Source organism: Balaenoptera musculus, chromosome 16, assembly GCF_009873245.2.
Source record: "Balaenoptera musculus isolate JJ_BM4_2016_0621 chromosome 16, mBalMus1.pri.v3, whole genome shotgun sequence".
Taxonomy (NCBI): domain Eukaryota; kingdom Metazoa; phylum Chordata; class Mammalia; order Artiodactyla; family Balaenopteridae; genus Balaenoptera; species Balaenoptera musculus.
The window spans coordinates 32497563-32509829 of record NC_045800.1 but is presented as its reverse complement, the minus strand read 5'-3'; the positions used below and the strand labels follow the sequence as shown (position 1 = coordinate 32509829).

Sequence of the window (12267 nt, the reverse complement as noted above, 5' to 3'; positions counted from 1 at the left end):
GTCTTGGATGTACTACCTTCCTGTTTACCCACATGAACTTCAGCCCCGAACTGGCATATTCACTGCTCCCCAGACCTGCATTTCATCCCCACCTCTGGCTTTTGCTTCCCCAGTCCCCTGCCTGAATGCTCTGGCCTCTCCTTACCCTACAGCTTGTCTTTCTCAGGGCCCAGCTCCAGGTCTGCCTCCTCAGTGGAGTCTTCCCCGAGGGCTTGGCCTTCTTGGGTCACTTTCTATTTTCGATTCCAGGGGCATTTGTTGTGTGGTTGGGAGCTGATTGTGGTATTTGCCACAGAGTTTCAGGCAGGACTTTGTTTATTGCCTTTTCAGGCAAGCTATGCCAGAACTCCCCACTCAGAGGGCGGGGCAGGCAGGGTAACGTGGCCGACCATGTAAGGGTCTGGATGAGAGGTACAGCCTGGAGCCAGCCGGGAACATGTTCCCCACGACACCATAATTCTTGTGCTCATAAAACATCCTCAGAGGATAAAAAGAAACATGGAAGTCAGTACTTATTTCTTTGGGAGGGCCCCCATGAGACAAGAAATCTTTCAACTGCAGACTGTCAGGCACCAAGGACCTTAAGAACAGGACGGAGGGAGGCAGGGAGGGCTTAGGGCTGTCACTGAAGCAGGCGATCCTGAGGCAATGCGACGGGCAGAACAATCCACGTGGACGCCGTGCGGACCCGGCACAAGGACAGCACGCTCATGTCAGTCACACCCACGAACTTCAGACCATCACCGTGTTTTTAGTCCCTAAGCTCCTGGGGCTTCATATCATGTTTTCCTTTCCTCTCTCTCAGCCTGAGTCCCTCCCATGGGGATCCGCCTGTGCTGCTTCCACTGACACTGTTGAGGCAGACGGCCTCTGTCCCCAACCAACTTCCAGAGAAGAGACTGCGTAACAGCAGTGTGTGAGGGCCACAAGGGAGGGAAAAGGAAGAGGGTAACAACAAGTGATGGAGAAAGCTTAAATCATGCACACAGGCTTCTCATAAGAACTTTATTTCTCAAAAAGGGGGCAAGAATCCAAAGTATTAAAATAATCCTCTAATTTTTGTTTTGGAGGGAGAGGATAGGATGACAAAATAATTCATATAAAAATTTCAAGCACAATGGCTGTAGGTCCTTCATCCTGAAACTTGTACCTCCTGTCTGCAGCTCCAGGTTCCAACCATGTCACAGGTAGTGCCGAGCTCCTGGATCCAGAGGCTTACAGCATCTGGAATGCTTATTTATATTTACTCCACAAATAAATACAAAAGGTCAGTCTTCCTAGTGGAAATGATGCAGTCCATTTTTCTGATTGTTTCTAATGAGAATGCTAAAAAGAGCTGCCTCTCTCTAAATTCCAAATCTTTCCTTTTTGAAGACGACTAAGAGTGTGAAAGAAATGAAATGTGGAGACTTATCAGGTACGACTGGCTCTCATAACAACCACATGCCAAGGGAGACTCTACCTCATTGAGGTGATAAAAGGTAAAAAGCGACCATGATTTTTCCATTGCCTTTTACGTGGGGAAACCGCACCTTTCTGTTTCTATCATGGAAGGGAACTGCACTATGTGAGGCAAAGTCCCCCTCTAGCAATTAAGCAAAATCCCTAACCAGAGCGATTATTTGCTAACTTAGAAGGAAAGAAAGAAAAGGGTGAGCTGGAATGCGAGTCCTTCGCCCAGGCTGATGTTGCCACATGGCCCATCAATGCTGAGGGGCACTTTCCAACAGGCAGGCCCTTCCAGGAGGTGGGAGACAAGACCTGGTTCACCCTCCGAGAGGCTTAAGATGAGTTTAACTGTGAAGACCGCTCGGAACATGCCCGGCTCTCCTCTGAATGCTTTCAGTTGGTGTTTCTCTGAGGAATAGGGAGGCTCTCGTGAAGGTACTTTAAACTTCCATGCTCGGAGAAGTCCGAGACCACGTGGTCCTGGCCTCGCAGCAGCCACTTGGTAGTAAGCAGCCCCTCCAGTCCCACTGGTCCCCGGGCGTGGATTCGAGATGTACTGATCCCCACTTCAGCTCCTGTGGAAAAGCACGGAGGAGGACATGGCTTTCCCAGCCTCTGCTTCCGGACCGCCCGCCAGGCCCACGTCTCTTCCTTCTCCTCACTTGGCGCCCCCTCTCTGCCCTCTCCTGACCCATCCTCCCTGGGCTAGCCTGACGTCCACTGTCCCCATAAACATGTTCTCTGCTTGCTGTGAGTCACGGTCAGACCCCTTCTTTAATAAAAGAAGAAGGGGCCTGACTGTGGGCCTCTCTTTTGTATTTTATACCCAATCCATTTTGACAATACCACAAGTGCTGTCTCCGATATCTGTCTTGTGCCTGGATTGCGTACCATCATCTGACACTTGGGTATTGTTTCAGGTGTACGACAGTGTACAGAGGTTTCATCTCCCCGAGTATCCTTTAAACCCTAGATGGTAAGGGACATGTTCTAGGTATTCCCTAGAACGCCTAGCTCCTAGGTGCTCATGAGATGGCTGCTGACTACACCAAAGAGTACTTTTCCTTTTCCTCCCTCCTGCTCCCGCCTCAGACGCGGGGCACCGGGGCTCTTCCTGGGTCTGGCTTGGTGTTCTGCACCGTGTGCAGTTGAGGCAGGGCTCCTTTGCTCATCACAACCTCACTGAGCAGGCACTGGGCTGGGACCCGGGGATGAAGTGGTGAACAACTGATGCAATTCATGGAGCTTGTATTCTTGTGGGCAAGGCAGCCAAAGAACAGTTCAACAAATAATTCCATGTGGTGGTGGGGTGCAGTGAAGGGTGCTGGCACAGAGACTGTGTGGCAGGGCGGCAGCACCCTGGATAGGGTGGTCAGTGGGAGCCTCCCCGAGGAGGTGCCTTTGGCTGAAACCTGAATGAGAAGGAGCCGGCCAGGGGACAGCAGTGGAGAGCCGCTGCAGGCAGAGAGGACCAAGCAAGGACCCGAATGCAGAGGTGCCTGGGGCAGTGGTTGGCAAGGAGATGGTGACCACTGGCTTCAAATTCTGGGTTAATAGCGTAGAGACCACATGACTTTGGGCAGGTTACCTACCATCTCTTGCTTCAGTTTTTTCTTTTGGAAAAGGAAGAAAATAATAGAATCCATTATGTAGAACTAAGTGAGATAATGCATGTGATGCACTTAGCACGGTGCCGGAAATATAGTAAATGCTCAATAAATATTATCTGTTACTATTATTCATGCATTTCACAGGAATTTAACCCAACCAGAGTCTGAGCTTTTGCTCTGAGCGGCTGATGGAAAGACAATGGAGTGGTCTTTGCTCCTCCCCCATCTTGGACTTTCACTTGAAAGCTGGGCACCTCAGCCCTTACAAGTGTGCTGTTTCTTCTTCAACAAAATTCAATACCCATTTATGATAAAAACCCTCCAGAAAGTAGGCATAGAGGGAACTTTCCTCAACATAATAAAGGCCATATATGACAAACCCACAGCCAACATTGTCCTCAATGGTGAAAAACTGAAACCATTTCCACTAAGATCAGGAACAAGACAAGGTTGTCCACTCTCACCACTATTATTCAACACAGTTTTGGAAGTTTTAGCCACAGCAATCAGAGAAGAAAAACAAATAAAAGGAATCCAAATCGGAAAAGAAGACGTAAAGCTGTCACTGTTTGCAGACGACGTGATACTATACATAGAGAATCCTAAAAATGCCACCAGAAAACTACTAGAGCTAATCAATGAATTTGGTAAAGTTGCGGGATACAAAATTAATGCACAGAAATCTCTTGCATTCCTATACACTAATGATGAAAAATCTGAAAGAGAAATTAAGGAAACAGTCCCATTTACCAATGCAACAAAAAGCATAAAATACCTAGGAATAAACCTACCTAGGGAGACAAAAGACCTGTATGCAGAAAACTATAAGACACTGATGAAAGTAATTAAAGATGATACCAACAGATGGAGAGATATACCATGTTCTTGGATTGGAAGAATCAATATTGTGAAAATGACTATACTACCCAAAGCAATCTACAGATTCAATGCAATCCCTATCAAATTACCAATGGCATTTTTTACGGAACTAGAACAAATCATCCTAAAATTTGTATGGAGACACAAAAGACCCCAAATTGCCAAAGTAGTCTTGAGGGAAAAAAATGGAGCTGGAGGAATCAGACTCCCTGACTTCAGACTATACTACAAAGCTACAGTAATCAAGACAATATGGTACTGGCACAAAAACAGAAACATAGATCAATGGAACAAGATAGAAAGCCCAGAGATAAACCCACGCACCTATGGTCCACTAATCTGCGACAAAGGAGGCAAAGATATACAATGGAGAAAAGACAGTCTCTTCAATAAGTGGTGCTGGGAAAACTGGACAGCTACATGTAAAAGAATGAAATTAGAACAATCCCTACCTAACACTATACACAAAAATAAACTCAAAATGGATTCGAGACCTAAATATAAGACCAGACACTATAAAACTCTTAGAGGAAAACATAGGAAGAATACTCTTTGACATAAATCACAGCAAGATCTTTTTTGATCCACCCCCTAGAGAAATGGAAATAAAAACAAAAATAAACAAATGGGACCTAATGAAACTTCAAAGCTTTTTGCACAGCAAAGGAAACCATAAACAAGACGAAAAAACAACCCTCAGAATGGGAGAAAATATTTGCAAATGAATCAACGGACAAAGGATTAACCTCCAAAATATATAAACAGCTCATTCAGCTCAATATTAAGGAAACAAACAACCCAATCCAAAAATGGGCAGAAGACCTAAATAGACATTTCTCCAAAGAAGACATACAGATGGCCAAGAAGCACATGAAAAGATGCTCAACATCACTAATTATTAGAGAAATGCAAATCAAAACCACAATGAGTTATCACCTCACACCAGTGACAATGGGCATCATCAGAAAATCTACAAACAACAAATGTTGGAGAGAGTGTGGAGAAAAGGGAACCCTCTTGCACTGTTGGTGCGAATGTAAATTGATACAGCCACTATGGAGAACAATATGGAGGTTCCTTAAAAAACTAAAAATAGAATTACCATATGACCCAGCAATCCAACTACTGGGCATATACCCAGAGAAAACCGTAATTCAAAAAGACACATGCACCTGAATGTTCATTGCAGCACTATTTACAATAGCCAGGTCATGGAAGCAACCTAAATGCCCATCGACAGACGAATGGATAAAGAAGTTGTGGTACATATATACAATGGAATATTACTCAGCCATAAAAAGGAACGAAATTGAGTCATTTGTTGAGACGTGGATGGGTCTAGAGACTGTCATACAGAGTGAAGTAAGTCAGAAAGAGAAAAACAAATATCGTATATTAACGCATGTATGTGGAACCTAGAAAAATGGTACAGATGAACCGGTTTGCATGGCAGAAATAGAGACACAGATGTAGAGAACAAACGTATGGACACCAAGGGGGGAAAACTGTGGTGGGGTGGGGATGGTGGTGTGCTGAATTGGGCGATTGGGATTGACATGTATACACTGATGTGTATAAAATTGATGACTGATTAAAAAAAAAAAAAAAAGAACATGGAATACAAAGATCAGTGCAAGTGATGTGATAACTAAATCAAACCCCAACACAACTGAAACAGGGAACTAAAAATAAAGAGTCCAATGACTAAGAATAACTGAGCAAAATTCCCTTTAGTAACCTTTAACAATTCAGTGAGAACTATTTCTCTAGGCAGTTCTCTATTCAAATGTTCAGGGGGATTAAAATGTTTTAAGTAGTTGAAATAATTCTCAGATGTGCCATAAATGCCTTATTGGAGCTTTGTAAAATGGTACCCCTGAAAACCAGCGACTGTCTGAGAACTCCTTATACTACTGGGGGATGGAGAATTTATAACTAATGATGGAAGCGGGGAGGGTGTCTTCCTGAAGCTTTTTATTTCAAAGTCTGCTTTAGAAGTCAACCTTGCACCTCTGGGCTTATCTGTTTGTTTCTGATGCTCATACGTCAGCCCAGCATAGGTACTAACACCTTCTTTTGTCCTGTCCTCAGGGTGGATTCCTAGCTCTGAGGCAACCTGGCTGTGTCCCTCTGAAGGAGTAAGTCTGCAGCGGCAGTGCTCTCACGGGACCTTGGCACGCACACCTGTCATAACCCATGCATGCGGACACACTGTGGTCCTGCTGTACGTGGCAGAGCCCAGGCTCCGGACTCACGGAAGTCTGGGTCTGAACACCAGCTGCGTGACTTTGGGCAAGTTACTTCATTTCTTTGAATCTCAGTATCCTCATCTATGAAAAAGGAAATACAAGTACCTACCTTCTTAGCATGTGAAATGCCTAGAACACAGGACTTCTACCAGTTCATGGTAGCTGTTATCATTCTCTCTCATAAACCAACCTTCCCTCGGCATGTCGGCATCTTCTTGATCATGCACGTGACTGTAAAGGCCAGGTGTCTCCTCCACCCTCACCATGCTCCTTGGGGCCACACAGTGATGCACAAGGGACTCCTTTCTCGCTGACCAGACTCTTTCTTACCCAGTCCGAAGCGGTAGCCATCAGAGAAGCGAGTGCTGGCGTTCCAGAACACACAGGCACTATCCACGTGCTGGAGGAAGAACTCTGCTGTCTTCTCTGCAGCATAAAGGGAAGAAACTGAGTTAGGATGGCCCAGGGAGAACATCCCTGCTTCCAGCCACTCAACAGGGCCTGACTGGGGCAGGGCCCAGGCCCCTGAGGTGCTTCCCCACATATTAAACATGCAGACTTGTGAAAAATCTAAAACAGAAAGAAAGCAAACCAGCTTCATCAGTCCTATTGTTGAAGGAGTAGGTACCTGGGAAAGACTGGGTTGGAATCCAGATCTCCCTGCAGACGTACCCTCAGTGCTGCAATGGCTTGTTTATACTATCTGTTTATAGGCTCTGAGTCAAATGCCAAAGTCTCAACTCAAACTCCACACCCACCAGCTGGGTGACTGTGGACAGGCTTCTGAACCTCTCTGTGCCTGAGTACAATGAGGACTGACAATATTACGCAGCTCCCAGGCTTGCAGAGAGGGTAAAATGAACCGACAGCCATGGAGCACTCATCCCAGAGCCTAGCAGATGGCAAGTGCTCAAGTATTAACTGTTTTCACTGGTGGTGCTGCGATTCCCCAGTAAACTGACTGGAAGTTCCCTGAGGGGGCCATGCTGGCATCCTTTACCATCGGGCCTCCATGCCTGACACCCAGGCTCACCTGTGGAGGGAGTGAGTGACTGTGGAGAGTTGGTTTTGCCCTAAACTAGTTGGTTCTGCGCTTAACCTCCTGAGCCTTGATTTCCTCAGCTGTAAAATGGGTTTATTCCAGCAACCTGGAAAGGCTGCTGCATGGATTAAATGGTAAGGCCTCTGACACAGAGTGAGCCACGTTTAAAGTGGAGCGAATCATCTCTTCCCTGCCTCTCCCCTCGGGGCCACTGTGACAACACAGCGAGATACCAGATGTAAAAGCACTCAGCAATCCAGCAAGTGCCACCCACACCAGGCACTGTTATCAGTCCACTGAGATTACGTTCTCCTGCAGGCTAAGAGGGGCTGGGAGGAGCAGGGTCAGCTTGGAGATCAAGGCAGAAAACGCAGACCCCGTGTGCTGCAGGCCCTGCACACTTACCGTTCTCTGTGACGATGACGTCCGTGTGGGAGCTGCCGTACTTGTGGATGTGGTCGATGGCCTCCTGCACGCTGTCCACCACTTCAATGCACAGTTCCAGGTCCCCGTACTCAGTTCGGAGGGACTTCACTTCGGAGGGGCTGAAGGTCAGATAGGAGGCGAACTTGGGGCCTGCGTGAATCTTCACCTGGGACACAGGAAGTCGGGGCAACAACATAAACACAGCAGAGGGAGGCAACGCACACTCCTCCCTCTGGGATCCAACAGCAGGATGAGCCCGAAGATGATGAGTCCGGGGCGCCTGTGGCCTGGAAACTAAACTAGTCCCTGCTTCCCTTTAGAGGCAGCCTTCCACCCTCCGGGATGCTCTGCTTTGGGAAATGCTGACGGCCACCTGTCAGCAGTGGGGCCCCAGTAAAACTGGAGCAGGGACTTAAGCAGGAAGCCTCTGAACGTGAAGAATGTGCAAGGCATTTAATGGGCTATTGACATAAGCCCTTGACTGCTGGCATTTTACTAAAACGAACACGTGACTAGAAAAATCCCATTCCCAGCCTGTGGGACTTAGGCATTGGACTCAGATGGAAAGAGGCAGATGCCACAAACACACTTCTACTCCCTCTGCCCTGGAGAAGTCCTAGGCGTGCTTTAGAGGAAAACAGTACTTGGTTGGAAACCACTTCAAACTGTGGTTAGTCGTTAGATTTCTGACTTTGTCAGTCTGGCCCCATTTCCAGGTTCAGCTCAGGTCCAGATTCTGGGGCTAATCCTGCTTCTGGCTGGAGGAAGTTAAGGACGCTGAGGCTGGTCACTGGGGACCACAGTCACAGTGTGATCCCACTCAGGCCTTGTTCTCCGAGACCTTCCCAGGGCAGCGTTCACGCCTTGATTCTTTAGGGCCAAGCTCTTGACTTGGCTCAAGTCACAACAAGCCACATTTGTCATGTCCTTGTTGCTCCCAAGGCCCTGAATGGTTTCCTATCTGGGACCACACTTCCTCCAGGCCTGGGGTCCAACCATGTTCCCCAGGGGCTGGAACCCCACCCATGTGCAAGTCGTCCTCTGGTGTACTTCCTGCACTACAAGGTGCTGAAGTACACACACCGGCTCATTCTGACTTGAGGAATTTCAAGGCAATGCTGAGGATGACTGAGGATATTGTGGGTTTGTCTGAATCAGAACTGGGGGTTTTATTCCTGGATACAGGAGAGCTTTCGTCCTGTCCAGTCCAGGCCAGTGTGGTGCCTGGCATATACGTCAGCACTCAAACAGGCCACTAGTGGAAGGTCAGGCCCCAAACATAAGTGATCATGTGATCTAACTCCCTTATAATTTGTGGGGTACATTTATTTTCATTTTCCAAACTGGGACCATGCCACATTTATAAGCTGACTGAAGTCTTCCTTTTCAGCAAAAGGATGGAAGGGAAGAGACACATGCTCAGGGTCAAAGCAACCAAGACCAGCAGTCACTTTCTCTACTGCTGTGCTAGTTTACATAATTGTGACATCAGATATTAAAGCTTAAAATGCATCCTGACAAAATTTAAGATTGTCCAGTTTCACCTGGAGAACATCTATCTTTCTTGCAATCAGGAATTTAGGATGGAGCATACATTTATATTCAAAACTTACTGGCACTGGTGGTTTATAATCTTAATGACATGGTAAGAAAATAATCCAGAGAGGACATTATACAAACTGCTCACTCCCAAATATCACTGTATTAATAAGCACATTAATATTGGTAACTGAAGACATCTGTGGAGGAGCGGCTATATATAAATTTTTGGTTTGAAAACATTTCTGCACAATCTTTTCAAATCAAATCCAAACAAGAACGTGTGTTCAGAAACATAAACTTTATGCCGCCTGAATAAGAGGTGGCAGGAAAGAGTCCATTCAGTGGGCTGCCATGTGACCTGCTTTATCTTTGAACACTCTTAACACTGAACACACACCACTTTGGAATGAAGCTATTTGTGTATGGGTTTCTTCCATCCACTAGACTGTCAGAGGCAAAGGCATGTCTTACTCACTGTGTACTCAGCACAGAACTTTGTATATGGCAGATGCTCAAAAATATTGCTTCTCACATTTCCTTAAATGGTATGGCAGCTGCTCCCAGTCTGATGCCACAGGCTTCTAAATCTCGGGAGGGAAGACAGGAAGTGATGGACTTGTCCTACCTGTTCCACTCTCAGCATGTCAATGATCTGGTCAAATAATGGCGTTCTCAGCAGATCTCGGTGGATTAACAGAGTCTCTAAAGCATTACAGGCGGCTGGATATTCGCATTTAGAGTCTCTAACTGAAAGAGGAGGACAAAAAGTTGTTTCTATTAACATGATCCAGAGCCACCGAGGACATGACAAATATTTTGCCCGCATAAAACAGGGGACACCACTGAGCTCACCTAGTCTGGTGACCTTGTCGACACTGGCCTCTGAATCCACGTACATGTGGCAGATGCCTTCACTGTGCCCCATCACTGGAATGCCCTTAGCAGCTTTCTGGATGTTTCTGACCAGCTGAGAGGAGCCGCGTGGAATGATTAGATCTATCATTTTGTCTAGGCGGCAAAGATCTTCCACTTCTTCTCTGGTATTCACCTGAAAAGGCAGAGAATAAAGGATAAAGATGACATCTTCTGACCACACAAAATATGGAAGTAGCAGCATCCCTTTCACAGATAAATGTCTGTATCTCCTGAGAACTAAGTTTGATGCTCTGAAAACTTATTCCAAAAAACAAGATTAAGGAACATCCCTGGTGGTCCAGTGGTAAAGAATCTGCCTTCCAATGCAGGGGATGTGGGTTTGATCCCTGGTCAGGGAACTAAGATCCCACATGCCGCGGGGCAACTAAGCCCATGTGCCCCAACTACTGAGCTCACGCACCTCAGCAAGAGAGCCCGTGTGCCACAAACTACAGAGCTCACGTGCCCTGGAGCCCACGTGCCACAACTACAGAGAGAAAACCTGCACAACTAGAGAGAAGCCCGCGTGCTGCAACTAGAGAGAAACCCGAGCAGACCGCGCGCCATAATGAAAAGATCCCACATGTCTCAACAAAGATCCCATGTGCCACAACTAAGACACGACACAGCCAAAAAAAACACACAAGGAAAATAAATAAATAAATATTAAAAACAAAAACAAGATTAAGTTCCTGATCATGGGAATTGAAAGTTGTCCAGCAAATGCTTATCAAACTCTACACATTAGGTCCTGTGCTCTGCATTACAAAACATGCAGGACAGGGTCCCTGTCCTCAAAGAACTCAGAGTCTGGTAGGGAAGACAGGACTACCTATGACTAGCCATAACACAGGACAGACACTTTTAAGATGCTAGAAGAGGTACAACGTGCTATCTCTGGAAGTTCGAGGAGGTACAGAGCATGCCAGGCTATGAAGATCACAAAAGGAAGTGGCTGCTCCGTTGGCTCTCTAATCACAGCCTAATGACATGTTGCTCTTGCTAGGGAGTCACGGTTCTCCACGACTTCTGCTGACAACCTCTACCCTGGGACACTGGCTGGAGTGACTAAAGTGCTTGTGTTAGAACTCTGAGATTATGGGCATTTTTTCCTTCCTCTTGATTTTTAATTTTCCCCCATATGGACATGTTACTCACAAGAGAAGTACAAATATACATGTACAAGAAGGTTCATGGCAACTTTAATCTGCATTGCACCAAACCAGAAACAACCCAAATGTTCATCGACAGAAGAAAGGATAAGCTGTAGTACATGCATATAAATGGAATACTACACAGCAATAAAAAAGGGAAAAGTACTGCTAGATGCAACAGTGAGGATGAATCTCATGGACATGAGAAAGAAATACCTGAACAAAAGAAATACAGATAAAAGAGTGCGTTTTGTATTATTTCACTTATATGAAGTTCAAGAATAGGCAAAAGAAATTGAATGTGAAGAAAGTAAAAAGAGAGTGGTTTCCTGGTGGTGCGGTGGGGCCTGCTGATGGGGAAGGGCACAAGGGAGACTTCGGGCTATGGGAAATAGTCTGTATGTTGATGCGGGGGGTGGTTATATGCGTGTATATACGCGGACACAATTACAGAGCTGTTCACATGTGATTAGGGTACTTTATGTATGTTATACATCAATAAGAAGGAGGAGAAGGAGGAAATCTGTCGAATTAAACTAGGGTATAGAGCAGCTGGGATCTGAACCCCTACAGCCTGTGCTCTTTCTACCCACTACGTCACTGTAAGAATAACCCAGCTTCTTGTCAGGGAGCATGTAACGAGGCAGGTTCGTAGACACCCTCCTAGCAGCCAACGGAATCCTGGAATGTTGGAGTGAGTGGGCCTCAAGGGAAAAAGAGAAGGATCTGGAGTCAGCCTAGGTCCAAATCTAAACTCTGGGTGATTCTGGCTAAGTTATTTTACCAATGAGCTTATTTTTCTTCCATCTATAAAATGGACCTAATAATTTTTCTCACAGGGTTGTTGTGAGGATTAAATGAGATAATGGATGCAAGTGCCTTGCCCACAGTAGGTACTCAAACTACCTAGTACTTCAAAACCTCCACTGGACGGTTGAGGAGAGTGACACAATGGTTAAAATAATGACCATAATAATAATAGTGTTAACAGCATGACCTCA

The 12267-nt window shown here is 46.1% G+C and overlaps 1 protein-coding gene across 2 annotated transcripts in view; it reads right to left on the bottom strand.

The window, feature by feature from the left end:
- Nucleotides 1-991: 991 nt before the first annotated feature.
- The window catches only part of ALDH18A1 (aldehyde dehydrogenase 18 family member A1), a 48955-nt gene continuing 37679 nt past the window's right edge, over nucleotides 992-12267 (bottom strand). For both annotated transcript variants that reach the window (XM_036829207.1, XM_036829208.1), the window contains exons 14-18: nucleotides 10050-10245; nucleotides 9823-9944; nucleotides 7635-7821; nucleotides 6518-6613; nucleotides 992-2024 (exon numbers count right to left, since the gene is read on the bottom strand). In XM_036829207.1, coding sequence (XP_036685102.1) covers nucleotides 1843-2024; nucleotides 6518-6613; nucleotides 7635-7821; nucleotides 9823-9944; nucleotides 10050-10245 — 783 coding nt within the window. In that variant the 3' untranslated portion in view covers nucleotides 992-1842. The remainder of the gene's footprint in view (nucleotides 2025-6517; nucleotides 6614-7634; nucleotides 7822-9822; nucleotides 9945-10049; nucleotides 10246-12267) is intronic.